The sequence below is a fragment of the Mustela nigripes genome, chromosome 9 (genome assembly GCF_022355385.1).
Source record: "Mustela nigripes isolate SB6536 chromosome 9, MUSNIG.SB6536, whole genome shotgun sequence".
In the NCBI taxonomy this organism is placed as follows: domain Eukaryota; kingdom Metazoa; phylum Chordata; class Mammalia; order Carnivora; family Mustelidae; genus Mustela; species Mustela nigripes.
This window is the reverse complement of record NC_081565.1, coordinates 84,633,142-84,656,113: the sequence shown is the minus strand read 5'-3', so window position 1 is coordinate 84,656,113 and position 22,972 is coordinate 84,633,142. Positions and strand designations below refer to the sequence as shown.

Genomic DNA, 22,972 nt, shown 5'->3' with positions numbered 1-22,972 from the left:
GCAGAGAGGCAGGCAGAGAGAGAGGAGGAAGCAGGCTCCCCGCTGAGCAGAGAGCCCGATGCGGGACTCGATCCCAGGACCCTGAGATCATGACCTGAGTGGAAGGCAGAGGCTTAACCCACTGAGCCACCCAAGCACCCCAAAGCCGTATGTATTTTACAATGACATGAGACACAGAGCCATCAAGTAGCTCGCTAAGGTCACACAGCCACTAATGGTGCGAAATCAGGCTCCAAAACCAAGCAAACTGGCCCCCAAATTCTTGGTGCTAATCCCCCACGCTTATCACCTGATGCAGGATGGGGAGGTGGGAGGAAGAAGAGCCGCGAAGCCAGACGGACTGGGCCAGACATTGGTTTTGCCTTATGGGTGCTTTCCTTGGGACAGGTGGCAGACAGCCAGCTAGGTCCAGAAGCAAGGGGAAAAGCTTTCCTTTTAAAGTGACTTAGGGATCGTTAGTATACCTTATTAATGAGAAAACAACAAATAAATTTTAATTTTACAGTTGTTTACATTAGTTGAGCAGGCAGGAGAGACCAATCCATGTTTTACATATAAACGAGATACAGCGGTACAAAACTACTATTTTTGCATTCCCTGTTACACTACCTTAAGTCTGACCGCCGTGTCAGGGCGCCCCCCAAAAAGAAACAGAAACAGAATCTCACCCCATGCGTTTTCATCTAAATGCCAGCCCACTGCCACAGTAATGCGGACTAGTAAGTTATTCAAAGCACGGGCAAGTCCAGAGTTTCGTTAAATTTTTTTTGGTAAAATTTTTCGCCTGGATGATAAAAAGGAAACAGAGTTTATTTGCTGCTAAAATTATGTAATTTTTTTTGAACTTTAATACTATAAATACACACAGAGACTCTCTGGGAGTGGAGAAATTTTAAGAGTAGGAATAAAATAAACAAGTTGCATCTGTTTGCACACCTGTTAAATGAAAATTGTAAAAAAAAAAAACCAGGGCTTTCTGTACAGCCCTGACGAGAAAAACTGAGCAGGAAACTATCCTATTATTTGAATCTTATGATTATTTGGAGTCTCTCTGGAAGTTTATTTCCTTAAAATAGGCATAGTCCATTAAAATATTCAGCTGGATCTATAAATTTTGGTGGCTGCATAAAATGATTTTCTGTGTTAAATATTTTTGTGTTTAACTTATTCAATATATTTAAATTGTCTGTCATAATTTAATTACATTTATTTAATATTACATCTAAGCCACCTACTTAGCCAATTTTTTGAAATGAAAAGTAGGACCCGAAAAGTGCTCCGGTGGTTCACATATGAATTGCAATATAAAAAAGATGATATTTTAGTCATACTTTTTAGGGGAAGAAAAATGGAAGAACCCTTAAGAATATACCATCAAAAGAAAAATGTCTTGAATTTATCAGAGTTGATGTACTCAAAGTAAAAGGGGGGGAAAAGAAAAGATCTTCAAAACCTAAAAATTGGACCAGAGCAATTATCATTCAGAAGGCAAGCTTTTAGGATGAGAGTTGAGCGAAAAAGTTCCATTTGGTAGACGTAGAATCATGGTAAATAAGCATGGATTCTGAAGGTAAAATCAAACTAATGAGAAATAGATTTCAGTGAGTCCTACAATCTAGTGCGACTAGGGAATATGCTGAAAATGGACCCGTGGAATGATAGGTTAGTTCTAGGATATTTTAAAATGAATGGATCAAATCTCACGTTAAAATCATCTGCAGAAAAAAGCCATCTTGGAACAGCAGCGGTTTAATAAATCTAACAAATACTTGGTGAAAGCTATACCATTTATTGTTATACTAAAGCTTTTTGATAGTCCTAAATTTTTCTAATTAATTAACACTGGGGAATTGCCTTGTGACAATCGTGATACTAGGTGTTTTGCATTCTTGTTTAATATTCACTTAAATGAAACAAGATGGGATTGGGAGGGAGACAAACCATAAGTGACTCTTAATCTCACAAAACAAACTGAGGGTTGCTGGGTGGAGGGGGGTTGGGAGAAGGGGGGGTGGGGTTATGGACATTGGGGAGGGTATGTGCTATGGTGAGTGCTGTGAAGTGTGTAAACCTGGCGATTCACAGACCTGTACCCCTGGGGATAAAAATACATGTTTATTAAAAAAAAAAAAAGAATCTTAGCATCCAGGGGTGCCTGGGTGGCTCAGTGGGTTAAAGCCTCTGCCTTCGGCTCAGGTCATGATCCCAGGGTCCTGGGATCGAGCCCCGCATCGGGCTCTCTGCTTGGCGGGGAGACTGCTTCCTCCTCTCTCTCTGCCTGCTGCTCTGCCTACTTGTGATCTCTGTCTGTCAAATAAATAAATAAATCTTAAAAAAAATATATATTCACTTAAACCTTAAAAGCCACGTGCAAGTGTCCACATTTCACCCACGAGAAAAAGAGGTTGAAAATTTCCCCAACGCCAGAATCAGGAAGGGGTAGAAAGTAGAACTGTGTCGTTCCAAGGCGCCACATGGGTGCCGTCCACGTTTTCATTTTTCATCATGTAAATTGTTTGTAGACAGATTCAAACGGGGACTCATTTATTTCCGTCTGCGCTGTTCAGCTTCCCCAACACACACGTACTCACGATTACACACACACCAGATGCGAGCATGTAAGCTTCGTCCTTTTGTTCTAGGAAGTTCCTTCCTGCTAGCTCTGCATCACGGGATGCATCTTGATGGTCCTACCACCCTTTCCCTTCCCACTTTTTGTTCCTTAGACATCTAGGACGTGCCGATGAACTGGAAAACGAGTCTAGGCCAATGGCAGTTGGAAAGCTCAGTGTACTGGGGAACACCACCAACAACAAATTACACCCTTCAGCTCCTCCGTACCCACCCACAGACCAGACCTAAGTCAAAGTCATTATTTGGGAATTTGTAGTCTGCTTTTAGCTGTAAATCTGCCCTCTACATGAGCATACTCCTGCCAACTTGAAAATAAATTCTCAAAGTGACCTCCTGGAGGAAGGACATGGGAGACCCTTCTACACCGTCATCCTCCAAGTTCCTAAGAACTGGCTTTCCTGAAGCTCTCTCATTTTCCCTCCTGGTCCCTGGTTTGTCTTTCTGTTCCTTTCTCTCTCTGTGTTTGAGAAAAGCACCCAGGGACTCAGCTGCCCAGGGCCACAGCCCTTTCCAGCTCTGGGATCCCCGCTCATTAGCCACCTGTCCTTGGTTTCCTTCCTGCTAGCTCTGGGCGATCACCTCCGCTCCTCCGCTCTTCAGGGAGTGGACTTCTGCCTGTAACTGTGGTCTAACCACAGTCCTGTAGGTGCTCAAACAGTACGCATTCCAGAAAGCAAGTACAAAACAATGATGGAAAGACTACCAATTTGTAGGCCCTCTCGTTGGATTTCATGATTGACATACTGGATTCTTTTATCAGGAAAATAGAACTCAGAGACCCAGAAGTGCTCCTTCCCCCTGCCCCCCCCAGGATGTGTCTGTCCACATTTCTGGGACCTTCTCTGTTGAGTTAGGCCTTCCTAAGTGCTTTCAACTAGAGGTTAGCTTGCCTAGAGAGTTTAGAAGTGGGGAAAGAGTATAAAAGAGTTGAAGACTTTTTTTTTTAAGATTTTATTTATTTATTTGACAGAGAGACAGCAAGAGAGGGAACACAAGCAGGGGGAGTGGGAGAGGGAGAAGCAGGCCTTGCGCTGAGCAGGGAGCCTGATAACGGGGCTCGATCCCAGGACTCTGGGATCATGACCTTAGCCAAAGGCAGACACTTAATGACTGAGCCACCCAGGCGCCCCAAAAGAGTTGAAGAACTCTTACCATATTTCAGGAACTGAAATGGTCACTGGACATATCAGGAAAGAAATCTCAGCACACTGTTCTCTTCAGGAAAGTCCACCCCTGGGCTCTTTGCTTAGGGAAGAGTTAGCCTGGTATCCCCAGCCTCAGAGCGAACTACTTGTAGATTCTGGGGCAGAGAGTAAGCGTGACGGCTCCCTCTGCTGGCTCTTCGCGGCACTCTTGTCATCCCCTGCCCTGCCCAGATGGCTTCTGGCCTTGCCATTGTATTTCTGGTAGTTTCGCTCACAAACAGGTGGCCCTAGTGGTTCCTGGTCCTTGGATAAAGAAGTTGCTCTTGTTGGAGACCACAAGTTCCTCGAGTCATAGGAGCTGTTTCTTGCGATTCCCCCTTGCTGTACACAATAATACACTTGTGTGAATGTGAGAGATTCTCTATGAGTACATGGGTCAGGTGTTTTGATACTACGCTCCCTTCAAACCTGATTCACACTACTGGGTCTAAAGAGAACATGTTTCTCTATCCCCACCCCCATTGCCGGTCGAGTGAATCATTTCTGAAAAAGGGAGATGGTGTGATTATCAAGAAGTGCGCCTCTCGCACAGTCAACCGAGGCCCAGATTTCCTCCTAGATGAGGACCGTGGCCTTGATGAAGCCTGTCTTAAGTTAGGTGTGCCAGCGTTCTTTCTTTTTAACCCGTGGTTTCATTTGCGTAAAGGATGTGCTGCCAGGCTGAACCCTAACCTGTGCAGGGCCTGTGGTCCCCCATGTCCAAACGTTTCAAAAGTGTTGAGTCAAAGTATAAGCAAAATCGATTCCATCCACCTTGGTTGATAAGAATGCCTTGATCACAACATAGAAGGCTGGGTTTAAATGTAGAATTCTCAGGCTCCTCCGAGGGCCATACCAGCAAATAATGGCATGGATATGCCCAGCCTTTGGCCCCAGACCACTTGTCTTATTTATCCCTCCCCATCCTATGCTGTGAATAGCCCAATGTTTAGGTTTTATCCACCCATAGGAAACCGCTGCCCCTCGCTGGCTCTCCCTTCTTTCTTGTGAAGGGAAGACTTGGAGAAGAAATCTGCACAGGCCGGGAAGGGGACTCAGGGAGTCCAGACATCTTAGCAAGAATGTGGCCTGCGGAGTGGGACGGACACAGAGCCTACAAGAAGACACGTCCACTTGGCCCAGTGATGGCCGGGAGGGAGGACCCCAGCCGCAGGAAAGCCAGGGCAGGGCTCTCCAGACTGTGGGGCTCAGGACGGAGGCCCTTCTCTGCTCAGCCGAATGGTACCGTTGTACATTCTTGTTGTTGAAATGACTTTTTCCTTCAAGAGGAAGTTGGGCTTAGATTCTTACTTCATTGCCTGCGTACTTACTCTTGAGCGGTTCCTAGAGATTTTGAAACAGCATAAAGGCGCATGCTTGGCTGTGTTCCCAGGGGGCAGAGGGGAACAAAAAAGCCTGAGGGCTTAGACTTGCGATGGAAGTCCGTAGTCTGTGGAGAGGACAGCCGACATCACATGTGGCCGTTCCGAAGGAGCAGGACCACCAGCAGCTGGAGGGCCCAATTTGCTTTGGTTTGCAGCAAGCCGGCAGAAATCTCACCGTCTTAGCAGGCTTTGATAGAACTAGTTGGGAATGCTTGGGGAGATACATTTATAGAAAGAAAAATCACCAAGGAACGCAGGATTTTACCAAATGGAACATGATTAGCATTCCTTGCAAATTTTGTAAAATTGGAAATCACTTTAAAATCCACAACTGTTTGTCTTCAGTTGTGAAACCCTGCACTAAAGCTAAATGTAAAATTCTTCGATTAACTTGGTTCTCATTTGTAAGACATTTCAAGAAAATTAACTAATGCTCTGAAATCCCTTGTGATTGATATTTCAAGACCTTTCTGTTCATGGAGAGATTATATTTGATTGCCTTCTACTCCAGATTAGATTTTTTAAAAGATTTTTATTTATTTATTTGACAGAGATCACAAGTAGGCAGAGAGGCAGGCAGAGAGAGAGAGGAGGAAGCAGGCTCCCCGATGAGCAGAGAGCCCAATGTGGGGCTCGATCCCAGGACCCTGAGATCCTGGCTTTAATGCACTGAGCCACCCAGGTGCCCCTCCAGATTAGATTTTTAAATATTGATTTGGCACTGACAATCCAGGGAACAGTGTGTACAATTAGACCATCATGTTTTTGACATGATGAGCTTAGAAGTTGAAGTTCATAAAACAGATAATATAAAGGCATGTGAAAGCATTAATGAAACTATATGGCAAGGAGGGAAAGTAGCCTCTAGACGGTTTTTGAGTGTTGAGTCCTGTGATTCATAGAATTACAAAGAATCCAACAACATTCTTTGGGATAGAGCCCAACTGGTAATCAGAGGCAAACTAATTCAATGCTTTATAAAAACACAGTCAACAAAACAGAATGCAGGAATAAGTCAATTAGAAAAAAAAAATGGCAGTATTAGAGAAGACGTAAAAACAGAATTAGATGATCATAGCTAGACTTGTATCAAATTTTAACTAGTAGGAATGACTAGTAGGAAAGAACTTGTGACATGGGGAGAAAGTATTGTATATTCAGCTCCTATATATGTGTAATTTATTTCACATTTAAGAGTAAAAATACGTCCCAAAGAGACATCTTATTCCAACTACGAGGTAGAAACCACCTCAGAAGAATTTTACAGTTACCTGTTCTTACTGCCTTTGACAGCTTAAAGATTTCTTTTCCTAGAGCAAATGATTCATTGGCAGGAACTGGAAAAATGTACACACACACACACACACACACACACACACAGTTTCTTCCCGACATGCATGTATCAAAACTTCCCACTGCTGGCAAGACCAGTCTGCAAGTAGTCGAGGCCCCCAAATGACTGGTCTTTTCTAGTTGAAACTTCCAACTCTTTGGCCTGCCCGCTGCTAATGTCCATAGCTGCCCCCTCCCCCATCAGCAGGAATGTCTGGGGTCACATGGAAAGTCTAGGTATTATATGCCATCTGTGGTCACTGCCTTCAGCTAAGCATCTGCTGTCATCTCAGCATCTGGCTCTGGCTGCCGGCGTCTATACAGCATAGATCCTACAGAACCACTGGGTCGTGCTGATATAGGAAAGCCTCCTGAGGGCTTGGGGGTTGCCTGTGGTGCCATTGGGTAGCATGAGTTAATCCTCATGAAATTGGCCAAAGACCAGTACATACCCTATTTCTTAGTGTCTAACTTTGACAGTAGAGTCAGGCCTCCATTTGGACGTGAGGCTTAGGGCGATTCTCGCCCCACAGCCCAGTAGCTTTTGGTTTCCTCAATTTGAGTGTTCATTTTTGTCTGGAATGATTTCCCTGTTTGTATGTCACACAAAACTTTGCACTCTGCGATCCTGGTAAACTTTTTGTATCCATGTGGGATTCCAACAAGCTTAGAACTTGCAATGCATGCTGAAAGAGCCTTTCAGACTGGTAGAAAGTCGTAGATAAAATTTGAAGTCTGTGAATGAGAAATGCAGCACAAATGGCGGAGTTGAGTATTTACAACACGACCGTGAAGACTACAGGAGTTAGCTGTCTGACCCTTGGCTGAAAAACGTTTGCCAACCCCTGTTCTAGACTGTACACGGTCCTATTTTGATGCCCCCAGGGAAATCAGTTAGGCATTTTTGTGCATGGTAGCTTGGTGGACAGGGTGATTCTCAATGCGGACAGCTGCTGTTTCAGTGAGCAAACAGAACGTGGGTGCACAGGTGCACGTGTGCGTGTGATCGCGTCTGTAAATCTGTGTCTACCTGTAAATCTGATACACTCACAGATCTTCTAGAAGGACACAGCTTCTAGAGGGGTGTTTGCCTGGCCACCCAAGGTGGTGTGGTTAGGATGACTCCCTAATGCTTTCTCCCCAGGATGGGGTAAACCCATCTGGCAGGGAAAGCGTCCCCAAGAGTGAGATCTTCCTCCCAGCCCCTGAACGCTTTCCTTCGCTCCCTAACTCCTGTCCCCAGTCTCTTTCACTGTGGACCCCCACGGATTCCCACCTGCTTGCTTTCTGCACCCGAACTTCCTCTGCATGGTCCTCGTTCCCAAGGATCACAGTACAAGCCTTGCCTCCCTCCCCGGGAGAAGTCCGCTGCTCCTGGATCCAGCACGCAGTGGTCTCTTGGGGGCGCCTGCGGTGTGCATCTCTGGGGTGAGCAGCGCCCCGACCCTTTCATGGGTGGGAGACCTCGACAGGCGTGTAAGGAGCTGCTCCACAGCTGCTTGGCCGCATGTCAGGCTCGCACCGGATCTCTCGCCAGGAAGGGTCCTGCCTATCGCTGTGTTTGCTGTGCTGTCCAGTTGCCCACTGGCACGTCCCGGTCAGTACTGGTCTCCTTGCGAGGTGGCGGTCATTCACACCTTCCCGCCACATGTGTTGGTCTGCCGTCCCCCGGGAGGGCACGCTTTCTCAAGGACACTTTAGCGACCTGGAGGAAATGGTTTCTGGAAAACGAGGTTTTTCTTCCCGAAACAGCAAATATGCTTCCTCTATGTTCCGTTCCGTTTCTACTTCAGAACATTCCGATCTATCTGTAGAATATGGATTCCTACAGGCCTTCCCAGAACCTGTACATCAAGAGGCCATCTGCTTTCTCACCACCACATTTCCTACGAATGTTAGACAAATCAGTCCATTGTTTTTAATGACCTCAAGATTAAATCTCAGCTGCCTTGCCAAATTCTTACGTTTTGCTGAGGCTAAAGTGAGGAAACAAATTCATTCATCTGCTATTCAGTCAGCCTTGACTTTCTCCTGAGCCTCCATTTTGTTCGTCCAAATCTTAGATCTCCGCCTTCTCTTTTGTGTGGTTTGTGCTAGTGTAATCTCAGTGCTTGTCGTCTGTCCCCGGTTGGTGACACTGTCTTCCTTACGTCCTCTCCTAGTCTTCCTGGTCACCACTGATGTCCTTCCCTCCTGCTGCCCCATCCAAAGCCCCCACAGTTGACTTCCCTTTCTCAGACGCCCACGCTTCCAGAACTTTCTCAAAGCTTGCCTCATTTTGTGGCTGAACTACCTGGTCCTTTGTGATATAAACAACTTCTGCTACTCACCTCTAGAAAGAGGAAATACTTCCAAATTGACCGCCTGGAACTGGCTGGCACAGTGGTTGGCTGGCATCGTCAGGTTCCCAGCGAATGTTGGTTGAGTAACAAGGGAAGGAACGGACTCCTAATCTTAGCCTACCGTTGGGAGTAAAGTGAGCTTTCCTTAGTCACATGTGTATTCTTTTCTCACGTGTGAAATGCATATGAAAGCCTTCACCTTCTGCTACAGAGGGTATCAGAATCTTACCTTCGTCACAATATTTTTATCTTAAATCTACCATCTTTGCTGTACACGTGCGACTTTGTAATTGATCCCAGAAACACCTAGAGACATTGACGGTGTCCCTGAGATTGCCTGTACCGTGTCCAGCGTAGGGCGTAGCCACAAGGACAAAGTATTGAGCATGCAAATGTTTATTTACTCACAGTACTAGCAGTCAATGACATGTTGATCATTGTGGGTTTTTTATTTTTAGCATCCTGAGTAATCAAATGTATTCATTCAGATTAAGCAGAAACATTTAAAGGAAGACCTTTGTATTAAGGAAGTTGCCATATTTGCAGTTAAATAGCAACCAAAAGAAGTTTCTTTTGAAGGAGACTTCCAAGTAGGTCTAGAGTTTGGTTTCAGCTGTTTTGTGTGACTTTACTGATTACTAATGGCAATAAGAATTTAGTCTCAAACAACTTCTTGAGATTTCTTTCAAAAACAAATGGAATGTTCACGTTTTCTAGGTATAGAGGAATGTTTAAGACTCATCACTTGCCAGCTTGTTTCCAGGATCAATCTTAAGTGTTATTAAGTATTCATTTAAAAGAAACATGAATCTTATTGTGTTGCCTCACTTAGACATAACTTATACAGGATCTTTCAACTTGGAGCATTCTCTGTTTATAGTTCTAAAATATTTAAGTTATACCAAAAATAGAGTCCCATTGATTTTGGTTGTTGTTGTTGTCACTTGCATTCTTTAATTCAAGAAATTTTACATAATTTAAACTGAGACTTTTATTTAGATTAACATAAGGTTCTGAGCCAAGTGATCAGGAACAGCATCAAAAGAACAGCTCAGTATTTATGATTTCATATTTGTTGCCCAATGGGATGTAACTGTAAAGTAATAGGACAGTTTTTCCAAAAAACGTTCTAGGAGTTATGGATCCAGGAGGCCATTGTCCCCTTGAAAGCAGTCACCTGGGGAAAGCTACACATTTGTTCCAGTCATGCTGTGGTAGCTTAAAATGTTGTGGCATGTTTCTTTTTAAACTGCCTCTGAACTGCTGGGAAATAATAGAGTAAAATGACATATTATTTTAAATATCCTGGATCATGGCAGAGGTGAATTTGATTTTGATGAGTAGTCAGAAATCATCCCAGGATCAAAGAAAATTAGTACAATTTGGAGTGTTATTTGCAGTCCCAATTGGGTATAAAATAACAAAATGGGCTTTCTTGAATGGTACATAAGCTAACTCTTGAAATTGATTGTTAAAGAGGCATTCCGGAACCTTGGACCTTGGAATAAATGTCTAAGCTCCCTAGGTAGCTACTAGAAAGAACAATACATATGTAGGTTAAAAAAAAAAAATGTGTTTGCAAAATAAGATCAGTTTTATTACTTCGTAGACATACCTTGTAGATGAAAAAAATACTCCTATCATGGAACTCTTTATAAGCAAACTTCTGAAGTAAGTAGAATTTCTGTCTCCCTCTTTCTAAGCCTCTTGAGAACTCTGAATTTCTATAATGACTTATTCTGAATCTTCAGCTTTTAAAATAGTAATGTTCTCCATTTAAAAAGTGGATGCTTTGAGGTTTCTCCTCACCTTTCTCTGATCAACTTGGTTGCCTCTGCTATTCTTTTTTTTTTTTTTTTTTTTTCAGAGGATCCATCTTTGTTCTCTCTGAGACTCTCAAAATCCATTTCCTCATGGTAAAAATACCATTAAGCTTTTGAACCAGAATAGAAAATAAAATCTAAGCTGAAGGTTATTAATTGTTCCACATTGTTTTAAGCTCTTTCTTGTTGCATTACTAATAAGCAGATGGTTTTGTTTTTTAAAACGGGACCCTGACATCTTAGTAAATAAGAACATCAAATTATTATACAAGAAGTCTCAAAGGCTTTTAAAAAATAAATACTCTGAATTTTGGCATTCCCACTGTTTTTTATTTCCACTAGTGAAAGCTTTTAAAGAGAGAGTTCAGCCAAGCGGCCGGACCAAGTTGCTGTCAGGTGGCCGCCCCCCACCCGGCCCCAGGAGGGAACTTTTAGACTGCCCGCGGGTGATGGAGCTGACGTGTCCTGCTTCACCAAATTTCTGAATTTATCCCACCACCTCCAACTTCTCCAGGCCAGCCAAGCCCCCACTTCCTCACTGCTAAGTGGGAAATAATAATAAAACTAAAATGGAGCGTGGAAGACAGAGAAAATTGCTCTCCTTTGCAAAGAGGTCAAGACAGCTAAATTGTGACACAATTTCAACTGTTCAGATTCGACAAGTTTGATTGGACAATTAGGTGACCCAGGAAGTTAGAGATCAAAACGGTCCCTGGTTTACAGTTTTAAAAAGTTCCTCCTCGTGTTTTTACCACAGACTCATAGAATATTATTTTATTCTACCTGGTAGTAACTATTGCCCAAATGACTGTTGTTTTACAGTTTGGTGATTTAAATGCTGTGTCTCCTGGAAATCTGGATAAAGGTAAGAAGTGAAAATAATGCACATTTTTAAGGACTTCTTTGAGAAATTCCCATAGGGGAAAATGTGGCATGTGTTATCCTGTGGAAATGGCCGATGGCCCTACAGGAATAGGACAGTTCCGTCTCTTGGAATCCTGTTGTTTACTTCTCCATTTCTGTGCCTTCTTTATGGGAAGGATATTAAATGCAAGAATTGAATTTAAATGCAGCTACAAACCCTGCGTGACTCTTGCCCACAGTTCATTACAGGTAACAAGAAATTCTTTCTGACCACCACCAGAGTCCTGGAGAAAAGTGATAAAATTTTACTGAAGGCCCATGGGGCAGGCGGAAAGCTTTCTCAGCCTGCCCTTCTCACCAATGCATACTTTTCACTGGAAAAACAGCTCAGAGATAGCAAGGAAGTTTACCATAAAAAAGCAGGATCAGCAGTGGGACAGTCAGATAAAGCCAGCATTGCCACTCAGCTAAGACACCATTCAGATGCATGTTCCGGAAGGATCTACAGAACCACACAGTAAAAGGGACAGGGCTCTGGGGAAATGAGGTTGGGGAAGAGCACATGCAAGGAAAAAGCCACCCTCAGTTAAAACAAGCAAATGAATATCAGCTCAATTTAAAAAAAAAAAAAAAAAAGTAAAATGTTTAATAAACAAACACTGCAGAAAATATAGGCCTAAAACAAAACAAAAACCACCAAAACAAATAAACAAAAACCCCAAGAAAGTAAAGATATCCTGAGGTTCTAAGGAACTGAGTTCCGGAGTCAAGGACAGAATGCCCACATGGGGGAAAACTGTACAATTGACCTTTCCGGGACAGAGCCACAGCTAGAGGGGAAACGGGCCAGAGGAAGGGCTTGGGGAATCTATGTGAATGGCAGCGTGGTTCTCTGGAGCCTCCTGCCCCCAGGTATTTGTGGCCAGCCTCCTTGCCTCCTCGATGGTGGAAACCGTGAACGTGCTGGTGGAAATCCTAAGGAATCCGTCTCACTCCCATGTTAAGCTCCTGTCCATCTCTATGACCAGTGGTGCAGGCATTGATTCCTGTTTTAGTAATAGGCATCATAGCCGTGCAGGATGGGTAGAAAATAATAGTCCAGAGACATTCCTCTGCAAATATGTACTCTTTACGGCTAACCCCGTGACAAGAAGATGAATTAGTGATGATACTAGTTTGTAACTTCAGATCGAGGAAGGTGAGCGCTGAAACCCGTGGCCAACGTGAGGCAACCTTGCCTTGCACTGACCAAAGCCTGATGGGTCACACCTGAGGATTTCACCCCACGTGCCAAAGTGCACAAGCATCTTCTACTTGGCCACTGATGGCTTCCAAGCCTCTCTGTAAAGTGCTGGACCAGAGCGAAGTCTTCAGTCAACTCCAGTAGCACCTAATTTTAGTTTCTGTGTGCCAAATTTCCATATCTTTGAGGATGTTTCTAGAAAATGTCCTTGAGTCTTTATGAGGGCATAAAATGTCTATGGAATTGCATTAATTTGCCCTTAGAAGCAGAGAGAGGGCTTGCTCTTTGGTGGATTGCTTTGGAGCATATCCATAGGAACCCCATCACCCACAAGTGGACATGGAGAGAAGTGGCCTTGGAGCACTTAGATTTGTTCAGCCTGTTATCCCATTGTCATTTCTACCCAGGACATGGTGGATGAAAGGGGTCTCTCCGCTCTCTTTGCTCACCTACTAGCTTGAAATTATTATTTTTTTTCCTTTCAGTGCTCCTTTCTTATTATTTTGACACTATTTCTCAGGCACAGAGATGTTGATGGAGAGGGAGCCACGAAGCAGTGTGATTTATCTTCACCTTGGGGTGGCCCCGCTGGTCCCATTCACCCCCTAGACCTGGTGCTTCTGGAGATATGGCCAAACTGGTGTAGTCAGGGCCTGAGGCTTGAATGTGAAATCTTCAAGAATTCTTGTGGGCTTTTCCACAGAATGAAAAATTCCCCCCCCCCCCGATAATAAAAGTCATTTCAGCTCTATATAAAAATTTCAAATAATACGGAGATTTAGAAATTATGACAAGTGAATCTTCATAGTCAGAACCCTAGGAGATAACCACCATTAAGAATTTAATGTGAGGATTATTCCAGTGTTTTTGTGTTTATATATAAGCAAATACAAAAACAGACCCAAAATGTGTCATACAAATATGTTTCGATTATACCGTCTTCACGAAGCAAATGTCTACCAGACGTACCCCTTTCCCGCAGCCCACGTTCCCTCTGGATGTGCTTGTTCTAACAGACCCTATTATTATAAAGTCCATTCTCCAGAGGCGAGAAGGTAACAGGATAAAGTAGATGAGCCTCATCTAAGAGCACTTCTGTGTTATAATAATGTGTTACATCCTTTCTAGTCAATAAATCTCATGTCAGCCTTTTCAGCCACAAGTCACGCTTCTCTGGAGATGCTGCTGCTGGCAATTACATGCTGCACAACCATGTGTGTGTGTGCAACCATGTGTGCAAGCCCCGTTCCTCCTCGTCACTCTTCTCTGGAACCAGCTTTGCCCCAATAGTAAGATAACAATAATAAGGGACGAAAAGCCAAAGGGCCCATTGTTAGCAGGGACTTCTGGAGGCATGTGCTCCACATGGTTCAACTCCATTCAACAGCTCGGAGAAAGAGTCCATCCTCCCTAAAGACTGAGGAGACTGAAGAGATACTTGTTAAACATTCACTGCATGTTTGTAAAGTCCAAATCTCCTAGTTAAGTATAGGTATAGTTGAGCAGCTAAACAATTTTTGTTTCAAATGAAAATTTAAACTGATCTTTAAAAAAAAAAAAACACAGGAAAACATGTAGAAGGTGAAGTAAAAACTCTTTAGATTTTTAAGGCAGAAATCTATTCCCTACTGTTTAAAAATTATCACTGAAGGGAAGGTGTTCTCCACACTCTTCTGAGGAGAACCTTGGTAAGGTGGTAAAGCTGTGTGTGAGCATTTTCTCTCTCTACTGTACGTTTGAATTTCAACAGTACGTGCTAGGGGAAAAAGAGAAACAGTAGTCCATTATAATGGTGCCTTGATTAGCATAAAATATGTTAAAATGTGAAGGTGACAATGACTGTTTAATACATTTAAATTCCAGAAATGAATATCAGCTATTAACAGTGAGTGGCAGTGTTGCCAGGAATGGAAATCCATTGTACATTTTTACTCTGATAGTATTACCTCAGTCAGTATATTTTTAAGGGCCTATTTAATATTGTCATCTACAACACTCAAGGATACTGAAAAGTCACCCTTGCGTGTGCGTGTTGTAGTTATTTGTGAATCAACACTATAAACACGGGCACAGATGGAATCGATACCCAGGGCAGATGTCGAAGGAGACGGAGAACTTTCATCCCTCCTTCTCTTCCTGCCTTAGTATTTTTCAGCTCATTCCCCAAAAGCAGCATAGCCTACCCAAGTGACTACTTTAGGATGACTCGGATTAGCCAACTACTTAATCCAAAAACTTCAGGAAATCCCAGAGGTCGTCTTAAGAGAATTCTTAAAAAGTATCACTCACAACCTAGCCAAGACTCAGTTACTGTTGCCACGTTGGAAAGGATTGCGGGTGCACTAATAGAGCCTTGGTCCCGATGAAAGGCACGAGCCGAGACTCTTCTGGTAACAGGGTCTTGGTGTCGTTTGTGCAGACGAAGGCAGCGAAGTGGAAAGCGAAATGGATGAAGAACTGGATGACTCTTCGGAACCCCAAGCCAAAAGAGAGAAGACCGAGCTGAACCAGGCGTTTCCGGTGGGCTGCATGCAGCCGGTGCTGGAGAGCGGGGTGCAGCCCGGCCTCCTGAACCCCATCCACAGCGAGCACATCGTCACAAGTACTCAGACTATCAGACAGTGCAGCGCCACCGGAAACACCTACACCGCCGTTTAAGGAATATTAAAGCGTATTTTTCCAGCTAACATTACCCCTGTTGATAGATTGGGCTTAAGTTGAAAATTGAATAAGCCTGAAGGTCGACTGTTGTCAAATTCTATCTGTGCTGAACATTACCTTTTTGGAGTTGTGAAATGGAATGGGTGTATGTATTTTGCCAGGTCTTTCTTTCTTTGTTTTTGGGTTTTGTTTTGTTTTTTTTTTAACGTTAAAAAAAAATCATTTGCCTCTAAGTAATAAGAATTTTTTTTTTCTTCTTTAGTTTCAGGTGTCAAGAAGGATTTTTACCACACTTAATGCCAATGTTTTTGTTTTCTTATAATTAAAAAGTAATTTACATTTTTGTAGCTTAAAATATTTTATTGTTGATCGTTAGTCTTGGTGTATGATTTCATGTGTAAGTTTTTAATTAGATGCACTTCTGTGAAATATCAAAAGAAAGGAATTTCTTTGATTTACACTGGAGGCATGCCCATTTGCCGGCAGATGCATCAGATTTGCTTTTGAAAGGTGCTTTGCATTGGACAGAACCACAAGACAGGATTTTGATAACACTTTGGTATGGAGAGAGAATACAGAGCATTTTTATGACAGTGCTAGAGGGTTGGGAAGGTCATCTCTTTTTCTCGGGAGAAAAATTGAGCTGTGCATTTATCCGTTCGGAGTAAATGACAGAACTGCAAGAGATTATGCTAATATGTACATAATTTGTGTACATAATTATTAAACCACATTAATGCAAGCTTCCGTTAAACATTGAATTTTAACCGTTATTTGCATACCAATTCCTCTGTTTAAAGACTACTGATTCTGTATTTGGGACCACTGCACAGATGCATTCTGCTGTCGAGTGGGGCTGTTATAGTTAGATACTGAAGCTGAAAAAAAATGACTTGACTTTTTTTTTTTTTATTTTTTTTTGTTTTTTTTTTTTTTTAAGTGTACATGCTACTTATGCTGAGCTGGACATACAGGAAACCATTCCATTTGGATGACTTTCTTTTATTCCAGGTCTTTTTCCTAATAGTAGTTCAATATGCTGCTATTATAGAAGAAAATTTATAGAATGCAAGGAATGTAGCAACCTGCATATTGTGATTTCCTTCAAAAAATATTTCCTGGTTTCTAAAGTATGTGGATTTAAATTTTAAACAGAACCTGAAGGCAGTGTAACTGGCACACCACACTGTTGCTTATCCCCAATTCAGTAGGATTTGGATAGGTGGCCGGATGGACCAGTGCCATTGAAGAATGTACATCAGGGATCATCGTACCTCGGCTATTACATGGTGCCTTAAAACAGAACTGAAGCTACGGTTTAGTAAGGCTTATTTTGTTCATGTGAATTCTCTTCAATCCATTTGACAAGGTGTACCTGTCACGTTCAGATTCCTGGAGTGAGGACAGGTCACGTGTTCTTCAAAGGAAATTTAGGGCAAGCAGAGCAAAACAAAAAGAGAAAAAAAAAAAGAAAGAAAAGAAAAAAAAAATCAATTCCCCTCTCCGAGTGACCACGAACGGACTTTTTTGTTCATAGAGCTGAATATTACTTGATTACGAATCAGATTGCTTAAGGGTGTGGAATAGCAGACTAGTTTTAATTACCAACTTGTCACATAAAATCATACATGTTTTAGGTCATTTTTATCTAGTTCTCGTTGAAGAAAGTTAACAAAATGAGCAGGTACTTATCGAAGTGCATCTTTTCAGTCTAAATGTGTTTGTTTGTTTGTTTGTTTGTTTGTTTGTTTTCGTCTGTGTCTTGGTATCTGTGTGTCCACAGCGCACACAAGTGCTGGTGGGCAGGGGTCAACTCAAAGTCAGGTGAGGTCCTAGACAGGATACACCCATCCCCATTTGAATTTACATGAAAAGCCAAGGTTCTTTTAAGCACTCAAGTTATTAACAGCAACAACACAACAACCACAAAAACCGGCACACTGATCCAGTTAAGTAGTTTTTATAAAAAGCTGACCAGCAAAAAGAAATGAATACATAAACATGTAAAGCCAAAAAGAAAAAAAAAAAAGAGAGAGAGAAAGCACAAAATGATTTATAGATGATTAATGAGGCCTATATTAATCTCAAGATGTTTATCTTTCCAGTTTTATTGGGGTAGGGGTGGGAGGTTGGAAAGTAGAGGGTGAGCCAGTCTGTAAAGTTAAAAGTACCAAATGGCTTATTGGGTAGGGTGTTCTGGTTGCTCGATTGCCTTAGGCCGTTCACAAAACTAAGATCCACACAATTTCTTAAGTAAACTTTAAATGTTCTAGATGTAATTTTTTAAATGGATTCAAATTTTGTATGACTCATCTCATATATTTGCAAGCCTCCACTGGCATTCTCCCATCACCTCATCCAAATATCATTGAAATGACTAGTTCCCTTTTTTTCCCTCCCCCCCCAAAAAGCGATGAATTTGCACCATTACACACACAAAAAAGGCAAACAAACAAAACAACTTCACTGCAAAGACCACATATCTATTTCATTGTGCATTAGGGGACGTTTACAGGTAAAATTAAAATCACAAAATGAAAAAGACACTCTTCATTTCGACTCTCCTTTCTGAAAAGCTTCTTTGCTTTCCTCTCCCTGTCCACCAGCCCCAGAACTCCACTCTATCTGTATTGGACCAAATGTATTTGCTGGTTTCGCCTTGTTTATTGAACGATTTTCAATGTATTAATTGTCGCTGTTCACTGTTGGATATATTTGTAATCCTTAGAGGAATCTGATAACAATGGGCAAATTTAGAGTGATAGAAGGTAGGGATTGGGGACCCTCCAGGATTCAACATTTCTTCCAATTGTTCATGGTTTGTTCTCCATCAGGACAGATTAGGAATTAATAAGTAGGACTGCATTTCAGCTTGGCTCACTAGAAACCTCCAGATCTCCTTTACGAACACAGGAACATTCATCTTTGACTAGGACAGATAGTTCCAAACCAACAGACAAAAGAGCATCTGCAGTGTGAGCTATTTCCGGTGATCTATAGTCTACAGTAAGACAAGAACACCTCTACGGTCAGACACAGACATCTCAACCACTCTCGAATTTGAACTGTGAGATAGAGGAGAGAATCAAACCTCCTAATTTGTGCATTTGAGGCAATTGGAACAATCCCCTTTATTGCATTTATTTGATGTTTGGTTTTCATTTGTTTCATTCATTGAAACTGTGACTTTTTCTAAGGAAGACGGATTCTAATACTCTCAGAGTAGATTTATTGACAAGTGACAAGTACACATGGTAAGGACTTCTTAATATTTCTTGACATTGTAACCAAACCCACTAGTCATGAAAAGTACCTGCATAGACCAAGTGCTACACTTTCAGCGCGGAAGATGTAACGAAGGCATGTTGGCTATTTTTAAGTCTCTGAAAAGTTACTTCCGTAAAATAGGATTGAGTCTCGTGGGTATGGTTTGATCTTCACATACATACTTTGAGAATCGTACCCAGAAGATTTGCATTCATGAAGCCAGTGAACAATGGGGTGAAATGGGGGACCCACCTCCTTGGAACACAGGGCCCAATTTTGAATTTTTTCTTTGGCTCTCAAACGGCTGGTCACTTTTTCAGGATTCTCATCCAAACCATGTTTGGACTGACTATTTAAGTCTTACTGCCTTTTCAGAAATCTGCTTTTTCCTTTTTGTGCTTTTTCTTGTACTGTATAGCACGGTTCATGCACCTCTCTTTAGATGGTGTACTTTAAAAACAAAAGTAAATTTTAGAAAACGGTTTTAACACTGCGTACCTGAAATTAGTAGTGTGCAACACTGACTGCCTTCGCTTTGTAGCAGACGAGTCAAAACGAACACGTTCTCGCGGCATCTGCTGTCAACGTCGTTCAGGAACGACCACGGTTTTCATTGCTGTCGTCATGAGCCTTGTTATGTGAGCGCGCTCCCCAGAAGTGGTGAACGTGATGCATTTTCAAATTAAAGAAAAAATTCTTCAGATGGTATATTTGAAATGTCTAAAATGATGCTGTGCTTGAAACATTAGTGTAAAAGGAAAAAAAAAAATGTGTGTCACTGTGATGTTGGTCCTCCCCGTGTGGACTCAAGTAGAAAGTTTAAAAAAAAAAAAAGCTTTGGCAAGTCACCTTTCTGTACAATTTGAGGCAGTGGTTATAGACAACAGACTGACTTTTGGTAGAACCTTCCCTCCCCCAAATTCTTGGTGAGAAAACACCAACTATCAAAACAGGGAAATCAGGACAAATCAGAACTTCTGATTTCAATGGAGAGCACGGGAACAGGGGGGAGACGGGTGCACATGCAGTACTACGGAAATTGGGCTTGTCACTAGATCAGATCAACCTCCATGTAGATGGTTAGAGTAAATCAATGAATGGAATCCTAGTATTTCTGCAAGTTTGGTGATTTTAAAACAAAACAAAACAAAACAAAAACACAAAAAACTGGAATAGAAGCATTATTCCAGTGCTTAGCTCTAGTATTAGAAAACCCCTTGGATGTAATGCCTTGTATTAACCCTTTGAGCATTGTAAGATATACAATGGGGGACAAAAGCCTTTCAGATCATTTATTTAGACTTAGACCGGTAAAATATACTCTATATCCAAATGTCTAATTATGCTGTTTTTTTAAAAGGGTGGGGGGGTAGGAAGAGAAAGTGTTTCCATGCTGAACACTTGCATTTTATATACAACTCTTAATTTTCTTCTTCAAGAGGGCTTGATATATTTATTCCCAAATATTCACTGCCATCTAAGTAAGTGTACTGTTTACAGAAAAAATCGACTTTTCTAGCATCACATCATGACTCTAGAAAAGGAGGACAGATAACATGGGCCTGTTGACCTATGTCGAAACTGATCTCTGCACATTGAAAAGTACCTAGATTGCCTTTAAAAGGTATGATAAAGAAAGGGTTACATTTCTTTTTCTTTTTTAAATTTTTATTGTTTTTGTCCTTTCCCAAAACAAAACGAAAGATCTCTTTTATTTAGCTTTAGAAAGTACAGTTGTAAGCAAAGCCTTAGGAAGAAATGAGTTCGAGTGGATGAAGAAAAGTTGAACTCTTTGGGGGCAGGGAAGCTATGTGGAGTTTGATCGCTCACAAAATAATATTGTTTGGGAATTTCAGACAGGGCATAATTTTACCTATGCTCCAAAACTTTATGTCACAGTTTGTCAAAAACTCAGACGTAGGTAGAACAGAGAGCAAAGCATTTCATTCTCAGCTCATCTGTCCGGAGATGCCATGACGACTGCTTCTGATCTGGGCAAATGTCAGTCTGCTTACACAGTTGCCGACTTGGTTCAAGGGACGCTCTGCGTGCCCTTGTCCCCTTTTTGTCCCCCACGTGCCGGAACATGACAGCAGTGTCGTCTGCAGACGCGCTTGGCGCCGCCTGAGAGTGTAAACCTATTCTGATGTCTGGTGAAGGGACATCCATAGCATAGTGCAAGTTTGCCGCAAAAACATTGCTTTTCAGGCAGTGTAGGAAGTCCAACCATGCAAATTACTCATGTGTTAACATGCAATACTCAAAGGGTTTTAATTTAACTCTCTTCTTTTGAATTCTTCATGATGATTTACTGTAAATGCTTCTCAGTTTGCATGCTCTGATCATTGCTGCTAGTGATTTTACGTGCCAGTAGACCTGAGTTTAGTTTACCAATTTTACTTAAATAGTAAAAGCCACTTACAAAGTGACTGCCTAGGATTTTTTTTTCCTTTTGTTTGAAGTAATTGGTAACACGTCTTATTTTTAAGAAATGTGTTTTGTCTCTTCTTTTATTCGGTTCCGGTATGTGATTCTTTATCTCCCCCCCCCAACTTTCCTTTGTTTTTTAAAATAAATTATGATGTTGGGATTGGAAGCCCTGAGTAATGAAATCTTTTGGTAAGAATTGTTATGTAGCTCGATCATGAGGACAACAAATCTCTGTAGAAGAATTCTGATTCTGGGGGAGGAAGGGAAAAATTGAAACTCCCATTGACTGTTAATAACCGAGTAAATTTTTCCTTCAATGAATTAATAGTTTTGAACGAATGATTGCCTTGTTTTAACCTGCTAACCACAATATTAAATGACCCAATAAAGGAGGTATTGAATTTTATTCGTTTAAAAAGCATCTTTTGTACCAAAGCAAAATTTTTTTCGCTACTCATCTCCATCATCAATTGGGACCTATGGTGGTGACCAATGCATTGGTTACAGAAACTTTAAGTGAGTGCCTTGAGAAAACTTGGAAATTTGTGCCTGGGGTGGTAAACTTTTAATTAGGTTTAATTGTAGTGCTTACCAATCAGTAATTCCGCTATCACTCAGGGCTTTCGTACCTTCTAGGTAAACTTCTTTCATTGTGTTTTTTTAAAATACTGTATTTTTTTTTAAGTGCCATCATTTAAATTTCACTTAGTAAGTGGCAGATTACATTATTCAGTCCCACAAGCACAGAAACATAGTAACACTAGGAGATATTTGAACATTTATTTTACAATCGACTGAATATATTATGTAAATGAGGTAAGCAACTTTTGTAGAGATTGTATGTGTGAGATAATGTAATGTTCTTTTCCAGTTTTTGGACTACAGTTGAATAAACTTTTTAATTATTTAAAAACATCTTTACCGAATAACATGTGATGGTTTTTTGTATAATGTATTTGATTTTGTAAATACGTATTTCCTGACGTGATTTTTGTGAGAAATGCTAAATCTTTTAGTATATCATGTCCTCTCAAAATTGGCAGGAGCTAAATAATAGTTTGTGGGCGATTTGTATTGTGTACTGTACAATAACTGGGGAACTTTTATAATTATAAAAATATATATTAACTTTTAGTGTGTTGTTTAAACAAATGACTGGAACATACTAAAGATATTAGTAGGATTTTTCTGAATATTTCAGACTTGAACTCAGGCTAGCTTTCTTGTGTTTTTCAAAACAAAATGGTGTCTTGTCTTTTAAAATCAATAAATTTGTTTCCTTGTTACAAATACATTTGAAACGCATTGCTTTTTCCCCCCCGCCTCAAATCATTGCCAGGAAGCTCAGAACGCACTGCTGCCTCATCTAGAGGATAGTCCTGTGTCATTGACTAGCTTAGAAACAAAATTAAGTTGTTTTCTGTTTTTGTGTCAAATGAAATTAGCAATATTTACACATGAACAGCACAAAAAGAGAAAACAGAATTATAAACCCAGCAGGGTACAAATCTTACCCTCAAAGAAAATTAGTGATTGAGTGCTGTTTAATTTCAGAAGCTGTCAACAGTTCCATTGTAAGTCCAGATTTTTGGATGTTCGTAAAGTGTTTGTTTTATGTCACTTCACACTGATATCTGGCACCCAAGTTCTTAGCTTAGATTGAAACAGCTTATTAAAATTCATTTTAATACACTTCAGAAGATGCCCTGCCCTATTTATTTCTTATTGAATTCTATGGTTACATACAGAAAAACTTATTGTTTTCGGTATGCATGACTAAGTCTTGACAAACACAAGCAGGCGTGTG

General features: G+C 41.3%; 1 protein-coding gene across 11 annotated transcripts in view; it reads left to right on the top strand.

The window, feature by feature from the left end:
• The window catches only part of RFX3 (regulatory factor X3), a 444,560-nt gene extending 422,103 nt beyond the window's left edge, over positions 1-22,457 (top strand). For all 11 annotated transcript variants that reach the window (XM_059411948.1, XM_059411946.1, XM_059411949.1 and 8 more), the window contains 2 exons: positions 11,523-11,565; positions 15,227-22,457. In XM_059411948.1, coding sequence (XP_059267931.1) covers positions 11,523-11,565; positions 15,227-15,465 — 282 coding nt within the window. In that variant the 3' untranslated portion in view covers positions 15,466-22,457. The remainder of the gene's footprint in view (positions 1-11,522; positions 11,566-15,226) is intronic.
• The last annotated feature ends 515 nt before the right edge of the window (positions 22,458-22,972 follow it).